Source organism: Sporisorium graminicola, chromosome SGRAM_11 (genome assembly GCF_005498985.1).
Source record: "Sporisorium graminicola strain CBS 10092 chromosome SGRAM_11, whole genome shotgun sequence".
NCBI lineage: Eukaryota > Fungi > Basidiomycota > Ustilaginomycetes > Ustilaginales > Ustilaginaceae > Sporisorium > Sporisorium graminicola.
Genome location: NC_043721.1, coordinates 179368 through 203230, shown reverse-complemented (window position 1 = coordinate 203230; position 23863 = coordinate 179368). Strand labels below are relative to the sequence as shown.

General features: G+C 56.9%; 5 protein-coding genes across 5 annotated transcripts; 3 read left to right on the top strand and 2 right to left on the bottom strand.

The window, feature by feature from the left end:
• Positions 1-498: 498 nt before the first annotated feature.
• EX895_001365 (uncharacterized protein) lies at positions 499-4239 on the bottom strand (the record flags this gene model as incomplete). Its single annotated transcript, XM_029881964.1, has 2 exons — positions 499-3535; positions 3629-4239. The coding sequence occupies 2 exons, from the start codon at positions 4237-4239 to the stop codon at positions 499-501; spliced, it is 3648 nt and encodes a 1215-aa protein (XP_029741565.1).
• Positions 4240-7675: 3436 nt separating this feature from the next.
• On the top strand, positions 7676-8998 carry EX895_001364 (uncharacterized protein; the record flags this gene model as incomplete). Its single annotated transcript, XM_029881963.1, has 1 exon — positions 7676-8998. The coding sequence occupies one exon, from the start codon at positions 7676-7678 to the stop codon at positions 8996-8998; it is 1323 nt and encodes a 440-aa protein (XP_029741564.1).
• A 186-nt stretch (positions 8999-9184) lies between these two features.
• EX895_001363 (uncharacterized protein) lies at positions 9185-10818 on the top strand (the record flags this gene model as incomplete). The annotated part of the gene is made up of 3 exons (XM_029881962.1): positions 9185-9838; positions 9912-10199; positions 10276-10818. 3 exons carry the CDS (start codon positions 9185-9187, stop codon positions 10816-10818), a joined length of 1485 nt encoding a protein of 494 aa, XP_029741563.1.
• A 337-nt stretch (positions 10819-11155) lies between these two features.
• EX895_001362 (uncharacterized protein) lies at positions 11156-13684 on the top strand (the record flags this gene model as incomplete). The annotated part of the gene is made up of 1 exon (XM_029881961.1): positions 11156-13684. The coding sequence occupies one exon, from the start codon at positions 11156-11158 to the stop codon at positions 13682-13684; it is 2529 nt and encodes an 842-aa protein (XP_029741562.1).
• An 809-nt stretch (positions 13685-14493) lies between these two features.
• Positions 14494-16404, bottom strand: EX895_001361 (uncharacterized protein; the record flags this gene model as incomplete). The annotated part of the gene is made up of 1 exon (XM_029881960.1): positions 14494-16404. The coding sequence occupies one exon, from the start codon at positions 16402-16404 to the stop codon at positions 14494-14496; it is 1911 nt and encodes a 636-aa protein (XP_029741561.1).
• Positions 16405-23863: the final 7459 nt, after the last annotated feature.

Here is a 23863-nt window from a genome sequence, read left to right as displayed (position 1 = left end):
ACTTCCATGCCGGGCGTCCTCGTGGAGATCAATGCTCCGAGCTGCGCAGACACGTGATGGATCGTCCAGCCGTGTTTCGCCGTCTCTTGTACTGCTCTGATTCGCGGGCACAACGCTTCGGAAGTGGTCATCAGCCTCCCGGATCATCCCTGCCCACCTCTCTGGTCTCTCGCGTTTCGTCTCGCCTTGCCCGTTTCCGCCATTGTCGACGACAGACCCTGCATCACACTCGCAACTACATCAGAAAGGCATGTATATTAACCGAAAAAGAGTGTGAGTTGAATTGGTTGTCCGAACGATCAAATAGTGTAAGCCGAGACAGAAATGATTGTGTGCGCGAGAGTGCATGCGAGTAGAGAAGAGAGTGTTAGAGAGATAGATAGAATGAAAAGATGGCAAGACAAGAGACTTGCTAAGGTAAGAGCGAGATGCTGGTAAGCAGCAGGATCGTCTAAAGAGCGGGAAACAGAGTGAAAGAGGGAGATAGCTGTTGTTGGCTTAGATGACGGCAGAAGCAAGGTCGAGCGTCCATTCGCGTCGCAAACGACCATGGATCAGCTTGAACGTGCTCAGCGCGCCCTTCTCCTGCACCACCAGTACTGAAGTGGCAAACGTTACGCCACCGGCGCTGCTGCCTCGTGAATACGTGCTCAGAGCAGGCGAAGGCAGGCCGTGGCTCATCACGCTTCCACCGCCGCCCATCGGAGCACCGTGCAAGGACAAGCCCAATCCACCGCCAACTTGCGGCGAGTTGGCCGCCGATCCCACAGGCAGGATGTTGAGTTCCACACGGAATCGCAACGGCTTGGCTGCCGTCGTGATGCCGTTCGACTCGCGGTACTCATTGATGGTGCACTTGAGTGTCGTGTGATGCACGTCCGAAGACTCGTCCATGGCCACGCGCACGCCGTAGCTCTGCAACCGACGCACGCACTCGCTCAGCGTCTCGGAGAAGTTTTCCGTTGACATGAGCGTAAACGTAGCGGGCTTCCAGTTGAACAACCCGGCGAACCAGCTGTCCTTCTTGCCAGGTGCGTTGCTGCTTTGCGCAACGGGAGTCAGTGTCGCGACGTGCGGGGACACGGGCGTAGTCGGCGGCGAATACATGTCCGCACTAGCCTCGCCTCCGAGACCTAGTCCCAGTCCAGGATTGAGCTTCTGCACGCGGGTCGACGCGGCCGTCGCTCCGCCGTGTGCAGATCGCCCAGCGGCAGCAGGCGCACCAGCAAAGATGCTGGCAAGCGCAGGTGGGGCGTGCGTCTGGTCGTACGCGATCGATCGGATCGTGTTGGCATCCGCCGCCGTCTGATGCGCTTGGTTCTTGTCACCGCGCCGCAACCCCAGCAATGATCGCTTCCTACCCAGACCCGTGCTGCCCGTGCTGATGTTGCTAAACACGCTCGTGGGTCGCGACGTGGCGCCGGAGCTGCTTGCCTCGTTGGCGGATCGGGCGCTTCGGATCGAGTTCCTCGCGCTGGCGTTGGAGCTGGCAACGCTCGACCTGGTGCTTGCCCCCGACTTGTCCGTCAACGAAAGAGGTGCAATGAGCTCCGCAGGGCTCAGGGGGGTCATGGGCGTCGATGGAGTGTACGTCTGTTGGTGCGAAGAAGCTTGCGATACGGATCGCATGCTCTCGCCCTCGCTCACGTCGTCCTCGGCATCTTCAAACTGGTTCATCTCCGAGTTTTTACCGCGAACGGGCGCAGAGGACGACGCTACCGCCGACATGGGCTGCTGCTGCTGTTGCAAGGCCATCGAGTTCTTGAGCTGCTCGATCTTAGATTGAAGCGCATCGGGCCTCTCACCAGTGGCACGGATGGATGCGAGCTCGTCTGCAATCTCCTGGAAGAACTTTTGCATGGTAGCATCGCCCACCTGTGGTACCTGGATCGAAGGTGCAGCGTGGGTTGTGTGTGCCCGGGCAGTCGATGGCCTCTGCAATGCAGGCTGAGCTGGCTGCGGTGGTTGAGTAGCCGTTGCGCCAAAAGTCGTCTTGGTCGGCGACACGGGACGAGACGAGGCGCGTCCGGGAAGCGCAAGGGGCGGCATCATCTCGGACCCTGAACCACGGTTGGCGCGTGTTCGCGCAGCAACAACCGAAGCAGATGACGACGTAGACGAGGTCGACGAAGACGAAGCCGTAGCTGCGTGTGCCGACATCGGTGCGTCGTACAGGTTGGCAAGCGCAACGCGAGCCGAAGGCGGCGCCGCGGCAGCAGTGGTGGTGCCCTTGGTGGGCGAAGTGTTGCGGCGCTGCAAGTCGACCGGGGGTCGCTCGTTGCGCTGCGGCGAAGCAGTCTGGAGCGAGATCTGAGGCAGCACATAGGTTCCGGTTTTGTCTCCGCCGCGAGGACTCGAGCTGGTTGCAGACGTCTGAGCTGGAATCGGCGCCCTCAGCTTCGAGGGAGAAGCGCTACGGGCGGCAGGAGAGTCAAACGGCGACGGTTGCAAGCGTGGTGAAGGGTTGGCAGGACGCACTTGAGGCGAGACTTTGCTGGGGGTGACTTCGGTGTGACGAGCCGGCGTGGTGTGATATGCCGAGCCTTTCTCTGGAGTGCTGTGTCTGCGATCCATCTCAACGCTTTCGAGTCGTGGCGATGACGGCGCTGAGGTTCCACCAGGAACATCACTGGTTCGACGAGGCCGAGCCTTTTCGAGCGCCTTGGCCGTGCTAGTGGCCGACAAGAGCGCATGTGCAGGGACAGCACTGGCAGTGACGATCTGCTCATTCATAAACTCGTCGTCCATGTCGTCTTCGTCGTCTGCCGAGTGGTTCTCACGATGTGCAACTAGCAGCGTGTAGAACGTCTTTTGCCAGCTCGGACCGGGAGCGAGAAGCTCCTTGATGATGTCTTCCTCGGTGAGCTCAAACCAGAGCGTCTTGAGGTTGCCGAGAATATCAATGTCGATGGTCTCGAGTGTGAGGTGCTCCATCTGCAAGGTTTCAAGCGATGTAGAGACGGGGTTGAGCGACGACTCCTTTCCGTTGTTGGTGAACCAAGGGTGGCGCATGATGTCGGCCATCTTGATGCGCCTCTCGGGGTCCACCTCGAGCATCCTCCAGATGAGGTCCTTGGAGGCAGGCTCGAGCCACTCGGGCATCATGAACTTGCCTGCGCGCACCTTGCCGAGCAGCTGCTGGATGTTGGGATCATCAAAGGGCAGGCGGCCGCAGAGGAGGGCGAAGAGGATGATACCGCAACTCCAAATGTCGCTGGCAGTGCCCTTGTATCGTTTCCCGCTGACAATCTCGGGACTGGCATAGTGGGGAGAGCCGCAACTGGTCTCGAGCATCTTTTCAGTGGGTTGGAGGGCGGCCATGCCAAAGTCGGCGACCTTGACAATCTTTTTAGTCTCGTCGAGGAGCAAGTTTTCGGGTTTGAGATCACGGTGGCAGATGTTGAAGCGGTGGCAGTAGTCCATGCCGAAGATGATCTGACGGAAGTAGCCACGAGCATCTCGAGGCGTGAGCTTTCCTTGGGCGACGAGGTGATCGAAGAGCTCACCGCCGGCGACGTACTCCATGATGAGGAAGCTGTTCAGATGAGGAAGAGCAAGAGACAGGCTCGGGCGGTCAGTGACTGAACTGTGATCACAGCTGCGCTGGAGTGTGGCCGATTTTACTTACAGATCCTTCGACGTCTCGTACACATCCCAAAGTCCGAGCAGGTTCGGGTGTTCGATGAGCTTCATGATGACGATCTCCCTTTCGATGCCGAGGATCATCTTGTTGGCTTTGACATCAGCATCACGCAAGCTCATGCGACTCGCGTTGATAAGGGTTCTGGGGATGATCTTGACAGCAGCTTTCTGGCCGGTTTGATCGTGCACGGCAAGACGGACACGACCGGAAGCACCCTGGCCGATGAGCTTGTCGAGCCTCCAGTGGCCGATGTTTTTGGGATCGTTGTGATGGCGCTTCTTTTCCCTCTCGAGACGAGATGCTGGCTTGGAACGCTCCGAAGGAGCCTGCTGCGGCTGTGGTGGTCTGCGGTCTACAGCTGGTACGGGTTGCTGTCGTTGTGAGGCGTGATGGCTGGTGGCCTGGTGCTGGGATGGTCGATAGTTTTCTGAACCTGTGGCTCTGGTGGACACGACGTTTGCGCCAGCTTTACGGTTGGCGAGGGCGACATACGCTTCGGCTGCTGTTGGTCTGCGGTTCTGCACGTCTGTTGCCTGAAGCGGTCCACCCTTGAAGGGTGGGATGGGCTGAATGACGGGTCGCTGCGAAGAAGACATGTTTCGAGAAGGCTCTGCCCAAAGCCTGTGTTGAGCCGAGATGCTACTTGATGGCGGATGCAACTTTCAAGAGCAATGGCGGCTCCTGATGACGAAAGCCTCGAGGTCGAGGTCAAGCAGATTGAAAGAATGTAATGCGAGCCGGGGCTGTAGCGGCGCTAGAGCTCGTCGATGTTGCAGAGCAGCAGGTTTGTCGGGAAACGTGATAATTGGTTATTGACAGTCGTTGTCGATAGAAAGAAAGATCGTCGAGCGCACGTCGAAGGTGGAAGGGGGGAACACGTCAGGGAAAAGGGGTTCAGAGGGGAGTGGAGAGGAGTGGAGTGGATAGTGGTCAAGAAGATAGAAGGTGTGGGGGGAACGAAACGATGGCGGCGGATTCGTCAAGAGGGAGAGGTGAGCAGCTGTAGTGGGCGATGAGGAGGGAGGATGAAGAGAGAGAGGGAGAGGATGCAAACAGAGGATGAGGAGCGGATGGCAGTCTGACACACAAGCAACGACTGAATCGAAAGCCAAGGCAGGAAAGAGGCACAGCAGAGAGAGTCAGAGACAGAGACAGAGACAGAGACAGAGACAGAGAGGCTGAGGGGGAATGGCGAGGCGGAGAAATTTGCGATCACAGCAGACAGCGGCGAAGTACGAAAGAAAGGGCACCCCGGCAGCACGAGGAGCAACACCTGTAAAGAGAGAGGGATCCATAGTCACTCCTTAACGGCATAGCCGGCAGGAACAGGCACAACAGAGCAAGAACAATGTTTTCGCAGAAAGAGAAAAGGATCGGAGCGGCCGACGAGACGGAGCGCAGACTTGGTCAACACCGACAGCCGTTTGGAGGAAGAGGCAAAGCAAAGTGACAGATCAAAACACGCAAAAGCGAAGAACAACACACAGCCAGCAGGCAGTCAGTCAGTCAGTCAATCAGTCGGCGGAGTTTGACAACGATCGCCCAACGGTGCATCAGACGACATTTGCGTACAGGAACACAACAGGCTCATTTCCACAGCTCTGCCTTGACGCTGCCTTTGCTCCCCCTCGCTGCGGCCGACAGCCTACATCCCGCGGCCCTTTGTTCATCTCCGTCATTGGATCTCACCTTTCCTCGACTTCATTGCAGAAGCAACGGCGCTGCACCAGTCACAAAGCACAAAGCTCGCTCCGCATGCCCCTTCTCCAGGCAGGACAGTCATAAGTCTGGGCTCTGCAGTTCATCATCAAGTACGATGCACACATGTTCTGATGGCCCGGTGCAGGATGCATCGTGCCTGCCTGAACGCTTTGAGCGAGAGCTGCTCGAGCGGGGACTGCACAGAGCGCTCACAATTCCGCAACTCTGCATCCTGCAACCGTTCTTTACCGAGCTCAAGTCAGCTGCTTGCAACAAAAAACAAGAGGCGTTTGACATGGCTGGCTGATTGAGCCCCTGTGGTGCGGACCATGGCTTGTGTTTGGCGGGAGCGCGAGCAACTCGGCTGCACGATGACTTGTGTTTCCATTCCCGGTTAGGCTCGAGAGGCCGGAGTCGGAGTGACCAGGTGATCACCTGCAGTAGCAGCAGGAGCAAGCAAGGCTAGGCGTGTACAAGCAAAGTGATATGCTCGTTTGGTTGGCGAGGGAGAATGAGTGGTACACGGCAGGAGCTTTACCCGGTCTCAGCTTGTGGATTTCAATTCATAATGCGATGGCTTGCAGGTCTACAAGCCTTTCTGAAGCCTTTCTAAAGCATAACTTCCCCGATGCAAATGATAGCAGCCGTCGTGAATCCGACCGCCTCGGTCGTCTTGGGATAGCGGCGAGTGCCCTTTGCTTATGGCATACAGCTTGCAGCGGCCGACGTGTCTTCCAAGCAAGGCCACACCCGGTGAGCCTGCAGCGTGCAGAAGGGGAGCTTTCAATGCTTGTGAGTCGAGAGAGCAGCATGACATAAGGGGGGGAAATGGGCAGTTGCAGCTGCTGTTTCGATGTGCGTCGGCTTCGGCGATCTGCACCGCCAGCAGAGAAAGCATTTTTGCCCTCGCTGCTCTCGTCCTCGATGCTGCAAGGCGATGCAGTTGCCTGCAGACCGCGCGGATTGCGACGTGAGTCGAGATGCACACACCAAAGTCATCTGGCACGCACAGCTTTACCGGCCCGTCTGGAGTCTCGAATTTCCTTCTCAAAATTCTTTCTCATTCTGAAAACCAAACAAAAACAACAAGCGAGGAAAGTGTTGGTCTCGGAGAGAGACGCGCGGTGGACGCGTCGGACTGCAGTGCGCTCTACACCAGCTATGCATCTCGCAGCTGCTCATCCCCTCAGCCTCGAACCTCCGGCCTCCATTCCGCGCTTCGTCTTGCTCGCGCCCTTGACGCTCGTCAAGAAAGAGAGAGAGACAAACCGGCGTTTGTAGCGAAACCAGTCTCCACTGTTACAGTGTTTCAGTGTCCGCCATGCTCACAAACTGTCTGCCAAATGAAATCCCGCTGTCGCTCGACCACGGAAAGGAACGGTTCAGGAACAGCCAGTCGGTCGCCCTTTGAGCACCGGGCTCTCTCCTCTCTCACATCGTTCCATCGCAACGCAATGTCGAACGGGTTCTCGCGTGAATGTGCACAATGATGTGGTGTGGCATGCCGTTTCCCGTTCCCGATCCTAGCACCGAAACAAGGGCTCAAACTTGTTTGTTCTTCAGTCGAATATTCTCTGTGGACACCAAGTGGTCACTAACAATGCGACAGGTAAAGTAGGCCTTGAACTAACTCTGACCGCCGATCGTGGTTGAGAATGGGCCTCGTCAAGACGAGACAAGACGGAAAGCACAATTTCCCGCAGATGCGCCTCGGAGACGAGCGATTTACAGCTCCGCAAGCTTGCTCTCGATGTCCGAACCCTCTGTCCACTCCTCTAAGCATGGCCTCTTGCCTCCGAATTCGCTTCATCGATTCGGTGTCGATCTCAGAGCTGACAGAACATCGACCCGATCGATTCGACAGTATTGCACAAAGGCGAGGTTATCAAACAGAATATTTTATAAGGGTCAAGGATGTGAAAGGGTGCCATAAACTCTTTTTCTATAAACGGCAAGGCAGTCCAGACTGCTCTTCATCAGCACGACGGCAGGTGACGCTCGAGAGATCACTGTTCGCATCACTGTTCGCTTCGGCTTACCCGCAACGTCGAGACGAGACGAGTTGATTGATATGTTTGTGATGTCGAAGGTCCCAATCAATGCAAGCCCTTTTTTGCGGTCACGCTTTCTTCTCAGCTTATTTTTTGGCTTTCCCCTTCGGCTCAGCAGTCTCGAACTGAATTCTGAGTCGCGTCGCGTGGACTCGAATGTCCAACACGGCAAAATCACGGACCAGCTCGGCATCACCTTTCCATCTGACCACCATCATCGTCTTCCTCCACAAATTACGACCGTCCTCAGTCAATCTCTGGCCTCGGGGCTCATACCACCATGAGCTCGACGAGCAACCTCGCATCGGCTTCCACCGACGAGCTCCGCTCCAAACTCGTCCAGCTTCGAGCTGACAAAGCGCTCCTCACTTCGCAGCTCTCCTCCCTCCGCGCCCTGCCAAACTCCACCCAGGACGCAACTATACCTCTCTCAACCCAGAACGAAGAACTCGGCCGTCAACTTCGCTCGCTCGAAGAGAAGTCGATCCTCTACCGTTCGGCTGCATGGACCTGCTTCGAGCTCGATCTCGATGTCGGCCGTCGTGCTCGTCTGGCTCGAGACACCGCTTCTGCCGACAAGGACGGTGACCTTGCGCTCGGGATCCGCCTCGACACCTTCTTCGGAGGACGCTTCTACGAGCCTTATTACCTCGTCTTTGCGCGCCCGAGCCAGCTGTTGGATTCCATGCCACAACTCGCCGGCACCACCGTGGGCGATGTAGAGGCAAATTCGTTGGCGGATGGCTTGAGGCTTATCAGGCATACTGTGCCGCACTTTGTGCCTCTATCCCAGCTCGTCGAGAAGTATTTGCCCAGTGTGATGGGCGGGCAAGTGTCCGGTGGCGCAGGGAGCAAAGGCAGAGACAATGAGGCTGGTGGACTTACCATGCTCACCCAGTTCAACGACCTGCCCGGGTTGCACGCCTTCTTGTCCGACCTACATTGCCACTTGCAAGCATACGTGTCGAGGCGGCAGCAAGCCATCGCACTGCAAGACCTCGAACTGCCAGGTCATAACAAAGAGGCAGAGGCGGCCCTCGAAGCGCTTGGCACCGAAGCGTTCGATCTGGTCAAAGTCACCTGGCGTATCCCTTCCACCACTGCTCAAGCCGAGCAGCAAGCAGACGATAGCGACGAAGAGTCGACAAATCCCACAGCCTTGGCTCTGAAAGCTGCTGCAAAGCGCAAACGAGAGAACCCGGATGACGAGCCATCACAACACCTTGAACTTGTCGTTCAGTACCACGACCTTCAAAGCGATCGTCTGGTCGACGAAACACGGCCCTCCGGTCTCTCTTCGTCCTTCGAAGATCCGAGCGAGAACGACGTAGAAGGAGCAATCGAAGGCCTGCGCAAGCCCTACGGTACAGTGCGAGTGCAGCTGCTCGAGTACGCGCCAGAGCTGGAAACACGGCAACGTCGAGCACCGGGCATCTCGAAAGCAGACCTCAAAGCGTTACGACCCACCATCACGCGCAGAGAGGATCTGGAGCAGATGTACGCACGTGAGGACGACGGAGAATCTCTCGATATGGACCAAGCATTCCAGCGCATCGCCAAAAGGGTGTGGAGTCAGTTGAGGGGAAAGTCTAGCGTGCGTTGATACCCACCATCCCCCCATGCTCTCGTCATGTAATGAACCGTTCTCTCTGACGTGCCACCCCTCTTTGTAATACTATCATATACCCCCTCCTTTGATGACGAACAGGCATGTGAAAGGTCGAACGAGCTGATTCAAGCACAGGCTCAGGCGGAATGGTCTGCAAACGAGGTTGGTAAGCTACGAAAGATGCTGCGCCCTCGAATCGATCCGAGGATCTACCGTTCCAAGACACCCAACTTCCGTCAACTGGCGATCAAGTATTCCTCGACGTTTGGCGTTTTCGTCAAGGACGAAGGCGGGTACGAAGCCAAGATCGACTTTCACGATGCCGACGCGGTTCGGTGTCTAGCACAGACTCTGCTGCTGGACGATTTTGGTATACGTGCTACGTTGTCACCCAGCAACCTGTGCCCGATGATCCCCAACCGGCTAGCGTACATCTCGCTCATCCACGAGCTGCTCTCGTGGACTCTACCCACTTGGCATCTGCTGCACCATTTCCAGCGCTGCCCGCTCGACGCTACGGTGAGAGGGCTGGATATCGGAACGGGGGCGTCTGCGATCTATCCGGTGCTGGGTGCTGCTTGTTTTGCGGCTTGGCGGTTTGTGGGTACAGACATTGACGAGGGGAGTTTGGAGTATGCGAGGCAGCATGTAGTGGATTGCGCCGCAGATGAGGTGAAAGGCAGGATTGCGCTGCTTCGTGTGGGTGAGGATGAAGCGTTCGTGTCTGGGCAAGAGACGGGAGGGCTCGACTTTACAATGTGCAATCCGCCATTCTACTCGAGTAGGCAAGAGATGGACGAGCTGGCTCGGTTCAAGAAGCAGCCTGCGAATGCGGTACGTGTCCCCCTTCGCTACCCCCTCACCCAGTACCTGCAGCTGACAATATTCCGGACCCCAATTCTGACAGGTCTGTCACGGCACACCCTCCGAAATGATCGTCTCTGGCGGCGAGGTATGTTTCGTCCAGCGCATGATCCAAGAAAGTCTTGCTGCACGGAAGAAAGTCTTATGGTGGACTTGCATGCTCGGCAAGCTATCGAGCGTCGTCACGCTGTCCGGAGAGCTCAAGCAGCTGGGCAAAGAGGGTAAAGTGGCAGGGTGGGTTGTACACGAGCTGAGCACGGGTGGAGGAAGGACCAAGCGATGGGTGATTATGTGGACCGCTGCTGCTGCGACAGCGTTGCGTATTCCTGATGTAAGTGCAACACCATCGAACCCACGGGATGAACAAGGAGACTAATCACATGCTTTCCTTGTTTGGGTCACGACAGACGCTGAGTCGGGACGGCCTGCCGGGCACGCTCGAGAAGACCAAACCGGTTTCGGCGGAGAGGTGCGGGAACGTGCTGAAGCTGGGATCCGACTGGACGAGGAAGGAGCTGCTAGCAGTGACGACTCGCATTCTCAACGAGTTGGAAGGCTGCTCCATCTATCCCTCAGCATATCAACAGCTCCAAGGTGGACACGCAAGAAGCACGCACACGGCGCTGACTGCCGACACGGGCACGATCGACGTGATAGTGACACGAGAGAGCTGGACACGCAAAGCTCGACGCGCCAAGCTACAGACCACCGATACAACACCTGCATCCAACCCTCGAGCATCGATTGCAGGGCCTCTTCTGATGGCACGAATCTCGTTCCGTGAAAGCCAGACAAATCGCAGCGAAGAATCTGGGGAAACAGGAGGTCTTGTTGTCAAGGTGAGCTGGACATATGGCATGGACGCGGTCAAGTTTGAGTCATTCGCCATGTTCTTGCTAGCTGCCGTGGAAAGGAGGGTGGTCGAAGATTCACCGACGCCATCTCAATGAGATGCTGCTGCTGTGACCACACCTTGTCACGTTACTGCCAGTAAAGGGCATAATCTGATTGTGATGTCGCGTTGCGTTGATCGAGACACGCTGCGAGGTACTGTAAAGCAAGTGAAATGTGAATGGTTGCAAATCCACTATCTTGCGTTTAACAGTGAAAATGTGGGGGTTTTCAGGCTTTCCTTTTTTGGCGTATTCGGCTGCCGCGGAATGAGAATTGGCTCGTCTCTCGATCGTCATCACCCACTCCATCGTCGTCGTCTTTCCTTCCTCAGCTACCATCATCGGCATCATCGGCATCCAACACATCTCTGATAGTCGATTGGATGCCACCACCATGACGCCTCCACCCGCAGGCACCGGCGCAGCGCAACAGCCGTTCGACCCACGCAGCCTCTACTCGTCATCCTCGCCATCTAGCACCAACACCAAGCCAGCCGCAACCGCCACTGCCACCAATACTCCATCCTCGTCTTCCTCTACTACCGCTGCTGCATCCGCATCTGCATCCAATGGCGCTTCAATTGCAATTAAGCGCGAACCCAGCACCGCAGACGATGCGGACAGCTCTCCCGGCGCTGCTACAGGCTCGGCGAAAAAGAAACCATCCAAACGCAGAAAGGTCAACCTGGCATGCATATACTGTCGACGTTCGCACATGACGTGCGATGAAGGAAGGCCTTGCCAGAGGTGCATCAAGCGCGATATTGGGCATTTGTGTCACGATGAGGCTACGCCTGCCAAGGCGAGTCACGACGGTCAGAAGGAGGAGGCGAGCAGCAGCGCTTCGGCGGGCACGCCATCCAAGCCGACCAAGGCCCAGGCGGCGACATCGGCACTCAAGGTGAAGGCGACTACTAGTGCATCGCCGACCGATGCGCCTTCTTCTTCGTCCGCGGCAGTCGCTGCTCAGCAGCCGACTTCGATTTCAGCAGAAACAGCGGACACTTCTTCAATAACAACGACTGAGAATTTCTTCCCGACATTAGGACTTGCGGGCACGGCGGCCAATGCAAACAACACCACCGTGTTCGGCAGCTCCTCTTCCGGTCCATATTCGTCAGTCTCGCCCATGTCGTCGCTCAACCAGGCCAATGCCGGCAACGCCAATGCCGCCGAGTTCAACACCGCCAGCATGTTCAAACCTCAAGCAGGCGGCACGAGCATGCAGCCATCCGCTTCTTCCTCCAGCAACGGAGGTGCTGGTGGCGCCATGACGGCTGCAGGTATGCTTTCTCTCGCGGCTCTCTTCAACGGCAACGTCAATGACCCTAACAATGCCGGCATTGCAACCAATGCCACCAATAGCGGCGCGCTGGGTCTGAATCAACAGCAGGGAGGCACTGGTGGCGGCGAGATGGCTGGGCTCGGTGGCGCAGGTTGGCTGGGGCTCGGCGGTGGGCCCGGAGGATACGAAGGTGGGGGCAGCGGATTCGGTGGTGACTCGGCGGGCGGTAACGAATTCACGCTGCTGAGCGAGTTCCTCGAGAGCCTGGACGGGCCAGGGTTTGGAGCCGGTGCCACGCCTGGTATGACCGGCACCTCTGCACTGGCGGGCACCGGCTCAGGCTCTGGATTCACGCCATCGCAGAGTCGGCGGAATACCATCTCCGGCTTGACTTCCATGAATAGCGGTGGTGGTGCCGGAGCGCTCGAAGGGTTGACCGCTTTGACTCCGATCCAAAACAACAATGCGGCAGGAGAGGGGAGTCGAGCGAGCGTGCCCGCTTTTTTGGCGACAGGTGCCGGTTCGATCTACAGTTCGGGTCCGGCGACCGCTGCTGGCGGAGCCAACAGTTTTGCGACTGGGTTGGGGAATGGTGGCAACAGCGGTAACGGTAACAGCGGTGTGGAGAATGGGACGGGGAAGAGGTCGCGGCGGTCGTCGTTTTCCGCTACACTCACTGGCGGTGGCGGTGGCGGTGGTGGCGGTAGCGGTAGCGGTGTAGGGTCTGGTGCCGGTGCAACTGCATCTTCGTCCGGTGCCGCGTCCGGATCGTACCTGCCCTCGTTGCAGGGCGGATCTAGCAAGACGGAGCGGTTCTTCCTCACCGCTGCCGACCAGAAGGACGGAACACGAGACGAGCGGCTCGCACGTGTCATCCAGGCCAAATACGAAGCGGGTCTGCTCCGCCCCTACAACCACGTCAACGGCTATGCGCGGCTGAACCGGTGGATGGAGCGCAACGTCTCGGCGGCAAGCAAGCGACGCATCCTCAAGCCGCTGTCGGTCTTCCGCCCTGCGTTCCGAGCGGTGGCGCAGTCGCTGACCAACATCGACCTCGTCTTTATCGAGGAGGCCTTCGAACGGTTGCTGCTCGACTACGACCGCGTGTTCAGCACGCAGGGCATTCCCGCGTGCCTGTGGCGCCGGACGGGGGAGATCTACAAGGGCAACAAGGAGTTTGCCGAGCTGGTCGGCGTGCCCATCGAGAGTTTGCGCGAAGGCAGGCTGTGCATCTACGAGCTGATGGCCGAGGAGAGCGCGGTCAACTACTGGGAGAAGTACGGCGCGGTGAGTTTCGATCCGGGCCAGAAGGCCGTGTTGACGAGCTGCGTATTGAGGACGAAGAACAAGGCGATTGTGGCGACGGGGGGCAAGGGTGGGGAAGTGGCCGGGCGGAAGAGTGGCGCGGCGAGCGGGCAGGCGACGCCGAAGGACGAGGAGGGCAAGGACGCGGCTGGTGCGACTGCGGGGGTGGTGGCCGCAGGTACGGGCGCGACGAGCACCAGCGGGGTACTGAGGGATCCTAATAACCCCAAGGCGGCGTTCATCCATTGCTGCTTTTCGTTTACTATCCGGCGCGATCAGTGGAACATCCCGCACATGATCGTGGGCAATTTCTTGCCGACGAATCCGCCGTAGCAAGAGTCAGCGATTGAATACGAACGAGGGTGCTTTTCTTCCTGTCCGATTGCAGCGAGGCGTGCGCATAAAGTTAGTGGGTGGGTGGGTGGCTGTGACGGGTTGAGTGCGAGTGCGAGTGCGAGTGCTATGTGTGAACAGCAGCAGGATGAGCGAGTAGGGCGCGTTCTCGATTGTTGACTCTTGATCGGCATCGAGGGGCAGCCGGAGACTGGTGCAGCCAGGGTTCTTCGCTGGTGCGCAGCTATTCCGGCTCCTCTCGCTCGCACGCGTCACTCGCAAGCCAGCAAAGCATCAACCATTTCAGAAGCAGAACGAGGACGAGAGAGTGAAGGCGCTCGCAGAAATGCGAACTTCCGAGCCAGCCAGAAAGAAACAGCTCACGTTGGGGAACTGCGAACAGAACACGACCACACAAAACCAGCGCGTGCAAGCCTCTTGAGAAACATTGCGCACAAACATGAAAGCCAAGAAAAGGGACGAATGAGTGTGTGTGAGAATTCCAGCAGCCAACTAACCGAACAGGAGGGAAAGAATGAGAAGAGCCATATCTAGCCAGGAGAGGACAAAACAAAATGGAGAAAGTGAAGGATGATTAAGCGCAAGGAAGCAATGTTCGAGACCAGTGTCGACGGGGTTGCAAGTGCGAGGAGGAAAAGAGTGGGTGGTTCAAACCGCGGTGTCTCCGAGCCCAGCGCTGCTGGGCGGAACAAACCGCGTCGGAAGCCGAACGGCACGCTTGAGTCTCGCACTTATATACAGTATCCCCGCCTACGACCACGCGTGCACAAGGCAGCGGGTGGGGCCATTTAGAGGATGTCGAGGCCAAGGTTGAGGCCCGAAAGGTCGATGCCCTTGTTGTCGTTGGTAACCTCGGTGTTGTGGCCGCCGTTGTAGTAGTAGACGCTCTTGGCGACACAGCAGCCCTCGCTGGCCGTGCAGGTCGAGTCAGCAGGGACCGACTTGGTCTTCTTGTTGCCGCCGCCAAGCAGGCCGTCGAGCAGGCCGATCTGGATCGTGATGTTGCTCAGGTCGAGCAGCTTGTTCTCGTTCTTGGACACGACGTTGTGGCCCTCGTCAACGTAGACCTCGCTGTCGGAGCAGGTGGGCTTGGTGGGAGTAGGCGTGTGCTTAGGAGGGGCAGTCGAAGAGGTGGAAGAAGCCGTGGTGGTGGTGGCCGGGGTGTGCGTGGCAGGGGGCACGGTGGTCGACGACGAGGGCTTGGGGTGGTGGTGCGACTTGGGGGGCTTGTCCGAGGGAGCAGGCGTCGAGGGCGAAGGCTTGGCAGGAGCGGGCGTGTCGCTGCTGCAGTCACCCGTGTCCTTGGGAGGAGTGGTGACCGTCTGCTTGGGAGGCGTAGGCTTGGTCTTCTTGGTGCACGTGCAGTCCTCGTCGTCGTTGGTGCGGCGGTAGAGGTCCTCGGAAATGTCGCGGGCGTGGATCTTGGATCCGTAACCCTTGAGGCTCCTCTTGCTAAGCACGCTAACGAGCGCAGTCAGGTCCGAGAGGTCGATCAGCTTGTTCTCGTTGGTGCTAACCACGTTGTGGCCGCCGTTGTACGACTTGACCTTGGGCTCGTGGCGCTTGCTCAGCACGTTGACGAGCGCAGTCAGGTCCGACACGTCGATCAGCTTGTTCTCGCTGGTCGACTCGACGTTGTGTCCGCCGTTGTACGACTTGACCTCCTTGTAGTGACGCTTCTTGAGGACGTCAACGTTGGCAAGCAGATCCGAAAGGTCGATCAGCTTGTTCTCGTTGGTCGACTCGACGTTGTGTCCGCCGTTGTAGTACGAGTACTCGGGTGCCTTGCGCTTGCTGAGGATGTCAACGTTGGCAAGCAGACCAGAGAGGTCGATCAGCTTGTTCTCGTTGTCCGAGTAGACGTTGTGGCCGCCGTTGTACGAGCTGTACGAGGGAGCCTTGCGCTTCTTGAGGATGTCGATGTCAGCGAACAGGTCCGAAGCGTCGATCAGCTTGTTCTCGTTGTCAGAGTAGACATTGTGGCCGCCGTTGTACGAGCTGTACGAGGGACCGTTGCGCTTGCTGAGCACGTCGACGTCCAGGTCGAGGTCAGAGGCGTCAACCAGCTTGTTCTCAGTGTCAGAGTAGACATTGTGGCCGCCGTTGTAAGAGCTGTACGAGGGACCGTTGCGCTTGCTGAGCACGTCGACATCAAGGTGGAGGTCGGAAGCGTCAACCAGCTTGTTCTCGGTGTGAGAGTCGACGTTGTGGCCGGCGTTGTGGTACGAGTACTCGGGAGCCTTGCGCTTGAGGATGTCAATGCCAAGGTTGAGACCCGAGAGATCGACACCCTTGTTCTCGTTCTTGACAACAACGTTGTGGCCGCCGTTGTAGCTCTTGATGTACTCGACACAGTACTTGGGGGCCTTGTGCCAGGTCTTCTTCTTGCGGCCATCCAGGCTGAGGACGCTGATGTCGATAGTGGCATCGCTGGCGTCGACCAGCTTGTTCTCGTTGACCGAGTAGACGTTGTACCCACCGTTGTACGACGAGACATACTTCTTGCAAGCACTGTAGTCGGTGCGCTTAAGAATGTCGATGCCCAGGTCGAGGTCCGAAAGGTCGATGAGCTTGTTCTCGGTGTCCGAGTAGACGTTGTGTCCGCCGTTGTACGAGCTGTACTCGTAGTGAGGGGCAGCGCTGACCATGCCAAGAGCGGCGGTCAGAACGCTGATGGAGAGAGCGATCTTGGAAGGCATTTTGTGTAGTGCTGACCAGAGCAGAATGAGTAAAGAGAGTGTGGGGTTTCCAGATGTAGGCGGTGAAGACCGAAGGTTGTAGGTAGTACACGACACAGCAAAGGGAAGAGGGAAGGGGGAGACTGGGGGGAAGGGCAGGCTAGAAGGCTGGAGAGGGGAGAGTTGAGTGGCTGAAAGGATGATGGAAAGAAGAGGGAGGGAGATGAACGAGGAGGGGGCACTCTTTATAATGATTGGCGCTGTTGGAAAGCGGAGTTGGTACCCGTCAGCTGTCAAGGTGGCATGGAAGCGCTAAGCACCTTGCGACGAGCAGCGCTGAGCGAGCAAGCCGCGCACCACGCTCGTCGAGGGTCAGCATGGTAGCAGCGGTCCACCTCAAACCGAACAGCGGTGCAAGGGGGAGGGTCAAGCACCCTGGTCCAAGGCACGAGGGCAGAGGCTCAACAGAATCAGCCGGGCACGACGACTGCCAGCGATGCCAGCGACTCGCTCGATCCAGCTTGCCAAGCAAGCAAGCGCTGATCAGCGGCAGGTCCGGCTGCATTGACGCCGTTGCACGCGGAAAGATCTGCGAAGGAAAAGTTCCGAAAGAGACAGAAGCAGATATGGTGCAGTTTGAGAGAGCATGCTGGGATCGACATAGCCCTCTCAAGGAGGCACGACCGAGGATGACACGCGATGGCAAAGGATCTGCAAAGCTTCAAACGACACAGCTCGCGTCAGGAGGCGTGGGTAGCAACCTTTAGAACAAGCTCCAAGTAGGGGTTGCAAGGGCCGCACGCACTACCGCAAGGCAAGGCAGGTTCAGGCGAGGAACCAAAGCAGGGTACGAGTTTGCGGCATGCTTCCGAGACACGAAACACGCCGTAGTCTGTCGTTTAGCGCCGCCGACAAACGAGAGCAGGGGGGGTCAGGAGTGGGAGGTGCATCTCTCTGTCTCTCTCTCTCTTTCTCTGATTGGACATCGTGGGCGAGCCAGAGATCCAGAAAAAGAAAGTTTCAGAGAACAGCGGTGACCCACCACTTGGGCCGCAGCTGGAAGCGGCGGAAGATGATGATGAAGTCTGGAGGAGGAGGCATACCAGTGAATCAGACGTGACAGGGCAGGGACATGCAGCTGCAGCGAGGGGGGACCAAGCCAGGGACACGGAAAGAAGCTTGGGAGCGTATGCATGCAAGTAAGGAAAAGCAAGGTTTCAGTCGGTGGCTGAGGCACACATACATACAGACACACCCAAAACCCAACGTACGGAGTTCGGACAAGCGAGCAAGCTGTCGATCTGTGCGCTCCTCGGACAGGAGGCCCCGATGCATGCCCCCAGCACGGGAACGAGAGAGGACCCTTTCCCAGTTTAGAAAAGAGCCTCGCGAACGCAAAGATTACACCAAGGTACCGCCAGAAAGCGGCAGGCAAGTGCAAAGGGTAAGCGAAACTTTGTTATGGTTCCCTGCCTCCCTTGCCGCTTGGCATGCCCACTGGTTACCGAGTTTATCAGTCACTGTCCTTGCTGCTGCTGCTGCTGTTGCAGCCGTAGTTGCAACTCAGCATCGCCATCGGACCATGCTGTCGGAAATGCTGGCAACATTCTCAGCCGCTAGTAGCAATGCCGCACTCGAATCGGATTGTCCCAAAATAGCGGCTGCGGTGTTGTGCCTGATTCGGAATAGTTGACTGGCTTTTGTGCGTGTCTCCTTGCTGAGGATTGCAATCGGCCATCGTTGTTCGCGTTTTGCACGCTCCAGTTCTGATAAGAAGTTCCGCAGTCGCACGGTGACCCCAAGAACAGGCCGCCTGTGGTTAGCGTGAGAGAAACAGGTCAGCTTAGATCGCCTGCTTCGTCGTGCAGAGCTACAGTAGTTTGGCGTAATTGCCGATAAACAACAACGGCGAAAGAGGCGTCGATGCCAAGAGGAGCATGGATGCTGCGCTGCGCTGCGCTGCGCTGCGTTGGGCTGCGAGGAGGCCCAAGCCCATGTTGCTGACCGGCTGGATCCCGACGACGACAACGGCGGGCAGGAGGACTGTGACAAAGACGCACAGAGACGATATGCCTCGTTAGTGTCGCCAGCGATGCTTCCCCGTGCGTTGGTCTGTTCCGAGAAACAGCGAGACGCAGGCATGCCCTGCAGGCACAGATCGGCTCGGCACGATGAGGGAGACAGGTACCAGAAGGGCGCGTGTGCCTACGGGAGTGCCTGTTTCAGTGAAATGAAGATCATGCAGATCTTTGGCACGACATGGCTGATATGCCCGTCGATCGCACACAGGGATCTGCATCGCCGGCTGATTGGCGCCAAGGTAGGAGGATTCAAGCTCCGTTTGGCGGTCAGGGCTGGGGCCAGGGTGACACAAGGCGAGGAGGTCTTGAGTCCATGTCTCAGCGGTAAGGAGGCGATGGAAGCGCTCTCGACAATGGTGGGCTGTAAGGGCGGCAAGGGAAGAAGCCCAAGCATGCGCTTGACATAGCTGGTCGGTCAGGGGGTTGGCTACGCTGAGCCATCACGGTCCTCACCGCCAGCAGCAGCAGCAGCAGCATGGTATTACCTCGAGGTGGAAGCGCTCCGTACGCAAGGGGCTTCTTTTCTCTCTCTAACCGAGTTTCACTGTTCCTTGAGAAAATCCCATTTACGGAGAATTTATTTATTAAAAAAAATCGACGAAAGATCAACGAAGCGCTAAATTTAAAACACCGCCGCTCGAACAGGAGGCGCTCGCTGCAAACGGACATCGCGGCCAAAACATGTCCGTGGGCTGATCACGACCAAACACTTCTGTTCGACCGGGAAACCCCTTGGCATCTCGTCTCCTTGCTCAAGGGAGACAGCCTGCCAAATTAGGCCATCAATCCATCAGGCCATTCATCGTTTCGGTCCAATTCCGAAATGATACCGCGGAATAGGAGCAGGGCAAGGCAAGGGCCTTCTCGGCGAATGTATGCCGCTCAGCACATTATTGTTTCATCGTGCACTGATCGTTCCTCCTGAAGCCAACCTCGCAATGAAATTCAGGGCCCAAGTCCGCACGTTTCCAGGGAGATGCAAGGACTAGGATCGGTTGAGGGGCTTGCCATCCGGCTTTCCAACCATTGCAGTCGCCGTGTCTCCGTGGGGCTAAGAAGAAGCAGACGACATGATCCGACTTCCGTACGCAAGACCAGTCGCCGCTGAGCTGAGGTCTGTGACAACGTGCCTATGTGGGCGGCGGTAAGAGTGGAGACGGCTCTTCGGTGTTTCCGCAGGTGAGACTGTAACACCCACGTTTGTGACAAGTGGTTGCCGAAAAAGGTACAGTACTGTATTATCGGCAGCGAGCCTTCCGTAGCCAGTAGCCGCGATCCGAGCTCTTCTACCGTGTTCGCTTGGTTCCACGCTGCCAAGACAAAGCGCCACTTATTTCTTGAGCCTAACCAAGCCGCTTTGAAGGTCTGCGTACTTTCGTTTGCTCAGCAGCGGATTGTCGGTGTATACGCAGGTTGCTCAAGCCAGTGACAGACTTACTCCAGCAGCTCGAGAAATGAGGTTCCGAAGGCACGACCCAATTCGACCGGGTCTCATCTGCGCTTCGATGTCCGTCACACGCTTGGGTTTGTCTCATGAGTTTACCCGAATCATGCATCGCTTTGATGCTTCCGGTCTTGCAAGAGTCGCATCCTTTGTTTGTCACAACAGTTCTGCAGGTCCGCCGATGCTGCTCGTCACAATGCTATGCTGACCAGGCACGAACAGATGCAGCGTCACACCTCGAATTACCTTCAGTTGAAGCTTGCGTTCCTGAGCATGCAGCTGCATGTACCCCAGCGCCGCCTCTGAAGTCGTCCTTTGTTTGCATCGATGCTGAATTTTGCGCGGTCAGTTTGCTGTTTGTCGGCGCGCTTGCCGCCAGCGTCTGTCGAGCCGCTTTAGAGGCCGCACCTCGAAAGAAGCGTTCCTCTGGAACTTTCATTGCTGCAACAGAAATCCTTTTGTCGGCGTCTGAGTTTGAGTTGGAGGCTTTACATTGGAGTCACCTCGTGACTCGAACACTCGTGTTGACGGGCCGGTTGAAGCGATGCAGGAACCAGATTGTTCAGCCGATGTCCCGTGTGTCGCGACATTTCAGCAGGGAGATCGGTGTGAGAGAAGGTCCATGTGGATTAGGTCGGATTTCGGAGACGGTAGGGCATGCCCGGGACGTTAGCTTCGTCGAGACAGGCGGGGCTAAGCCCATACACGACGGTCGAAGCTTGGACAGATCTGCGCCGGATCTTTTTCTCGGTCAGGCCCATCCTACAGCTGACAGGAGGGTTCAGGCTGATGAGCTTCTGTAGTGCGGTGAGCAGGAGTTGGCAGTTTGCGCAGCATCAGAGCCATGTGTTTTCGAGTCAGAAGGTAACCATCTTGACACAGGCGTCGAATTGAACCACGATCGATGGCGATGCAGCCGATCTCAACCACATATCTCGATACGGTGCGACACTGTAGCCGATCTGAAAGCTTTGGATTTTTCGTCCCTTTTTTACGGTGGTGTTTTACGCAGAGCATTGTTTTCTGTCGCCAGGAACTACTCTCTCCTTCTCGCCGTTGGAGAGAGCGTGGATGCCACGAACACGCGTTCTTGCATTGCATTCCTGCAGGGGGCTCTGTTTTCATTCCACGAGAGCACGACGAGGCGCGCACGCGGAATGCTTCGCCGCCGGCCGTCGTGATCACCGTCTTCGTCTTTGCCGCCGTTGACGTGCTCGTGGTGGATTCCGATCGTCTCGCGCTTCTTCACGCCGTGCTCCCGGATGGTGCACCTGGTCAAGGTGATTGTGATCGGCTTTTCTGCGGTGTTTGGGTGTCGGGGCGAAAAGAACATGCTTCACGGCTCACGGCTCACGGCTCAGATTTAAGTCGCCGAGGTGATTGAACGCCGTCTTGCTGCTCCGGCAAACAGGATGGCATCGCCCGAATGATGCTTTCTGACAAGGAGCGGGAGAACCGGAGACAGATGCCTTTTTCCCGCCGTTGCGATGGTTTGTTGGTAGCAGCCAGGGCGGTCTTGGAAAGGGGTCTGTCTGTGTCTTCACGTGTGACAGCGCAGCTCCGACATCAAGGGTTTTTTTTTTTGCCGAATAAGTCAAGTGACAGGACGCGACGAGCACACGCGCATTTCTCGGCACACATGCACCAACCACGCACCAACAGCACAGCCAAGTGACGTCTTTTCCACCTCAGGCTCGACTCTCACGCTATGACGAAGCGGAAGGGGGGTTCAGGCAGGTGTGGAGCTTTCGCGAGACAAAAGGGTGCGAGGGTTTGTCCCGCTGAAGCAACAAGGCGCTAAACGGCTCCGCGTGAGAAAGAAAACGAGCGGCAGTGCGTGACAGCTTGTCAACCAACGGACGAAGAAGCGCCTCGAAAGCTCTCGACTCGGTAGCCAAGGCTCGGAACAAGTGATCCGCATACGGTTCCTCCAAGCGAACAGCAGAGAAAAGAAGTGCATTCGGTTGCAACACGACCCACTGCCACAGCGGTACAGAAGAACAGCGTCGGATAGCGATCCGAGAAGGCTTCACGCCGCATTGGTGTTAGCCTGTGCTGCAACGCGCATGAAATTAGGCTACATCGGTACAGCCGAGGTGGAAAAAAAATCCAATTCGCGTTTGTGCTCTGGGAAGCGGTCAGACTTTTTGCTCTGATGTCAGTGTCGGTGATTGGGTTCGACGCAAATCAAGACGATGCTGTCGGACGGAAACGACCGAGACGACAACGGCAGCGAAGCTAGTGAGTAGGCAAGTCTCGGTCTGTGACTTCAAAAGAAGAGGGCAAGCTTGGTCGTCGACGAAGGAGGGAAGAGAGAAATTAGGCGGCCGTCAAGGGTTCGTTAGGTCGACGAGATCGCGCATGATGATGCCGTCTTGCATCAGCGTTGCGACCATGGTGCACTGAGCTTCTCGCCCTTCGCCTTCTCCTTCCATTCGTTCTGCCGCCCATGCCGCGTCTGTCCACCGTACGTAGGGGCACTGTTCGCGTATGCTGCCGAGCACCGCTCGCTAAGAAGAGGCCCTCCCCACACCACCGCTGAACTGCAGGAAAGCGACAAAAGAAACCTCTCTTGCACCAACAGCAGACAGTTCCAAGCCATCGCCTTGCTTCATCATTCGAGAGAGCGATTGCGCACGGTGCAAGAGATTTGTCTGCAAGGTGCTTCTGTATGGCAAACTATTGCATGTCTTCGTCCTTTGTGGGACCCGTCGGCAGCAGCGGCACCACCGACATGCTCGCAAGCGAAGAGATTAGAACGTCTTGGCAGTCATGGTCATCTTCTCGCTGCAGTATGCTGGCAAGCGTCGGCCAGTCGTTGATCTCCGTCTGAATTTTACATGATTGCTTGGACTAAGACACCGAGTGCGCTTATTTAAGACAGGGCAAACTAAGCTCAACGTCGGGATTGCGCGGTTCGAGCTTGAGAGAGAGAGAAAAAAAAAAGTCCGGCCTGCTTCATAACTTGACTTCCGCTTTTTCCTGCCTCGCTACGCAATCCATCCACGTCCATGCTTTTGGCGCCGTCCGATCGACAAATGGACGGATCGAGGCAGAGTCAAAAGATGAAGAGAGGAGAGAGAGAGGGTCTTGTTTGCAAAATTATGAGACGCAGAGCCGAACATACCTTGTTCAATCAGTTGGTCGCGTAGGGTGCAGCAGCACAGCTGCCATTCCCCGCTTTTTTTCTTTGTAAAAAAAAGGGAAACTGTCCGAGACAGTGTGACAGCCAAAGGGTTCAAGAGCTGCGCAATTCTGCAACAAGCAGGCGAGGTGCGCGTGCCGTTCCAACCGATTTTGATGCGGCCTAAATGACACAACCTCATGCCTCTTTTGGCCTCTTTTCCTCTTTGAGAGACAGCAGAATTGCCTTTTTGGCCGGCGCCTCGAGTCGAGCTGTTCCATTCCAACACATTCACACGCACACGCACACACACTCGCCGAATGACCCAGCGCAACAGAGTATGGAGTTGCAGTGCCGCTCGGGTCCACACAGCCATGTCAAGTGGCGCAGCGTGGAGTCTCGGGAGGTGTCAGAGTGTGTGGTTCTGATGGGTGAAATCGCCGAGTTGACTCGGTTGCAAGCCTTCAATGGCATCAAGCGCATTCCTTTTGTGATCTTGGCTGCTCATTGTAGCGGCTACAAGGTCGACAGTCCTGACTCTTTTCGAAGGGGACAACGGCAACAGCAACGACTGACAGACAGGCCTCACTGCGTCCTCCTTCCTTCAACTGCGAATGACTTAAAAGGGAAAGCGCCTTCTCGACCCGCTTCCTCGCACTCCCTTCTTCAGCCAGACATTCTCAACCCACTCTTGTCCCAGCTCCTATTCTCCTGACTCTGTCTCTCTAAGGAAAGCCTACCATTCCCAGCCACTTTCTCTTGCACACACACAAAAATACATCAAAGCTCCTTGCCATCACACATATCTCTCATCCTTCACAGCCTCCAAAC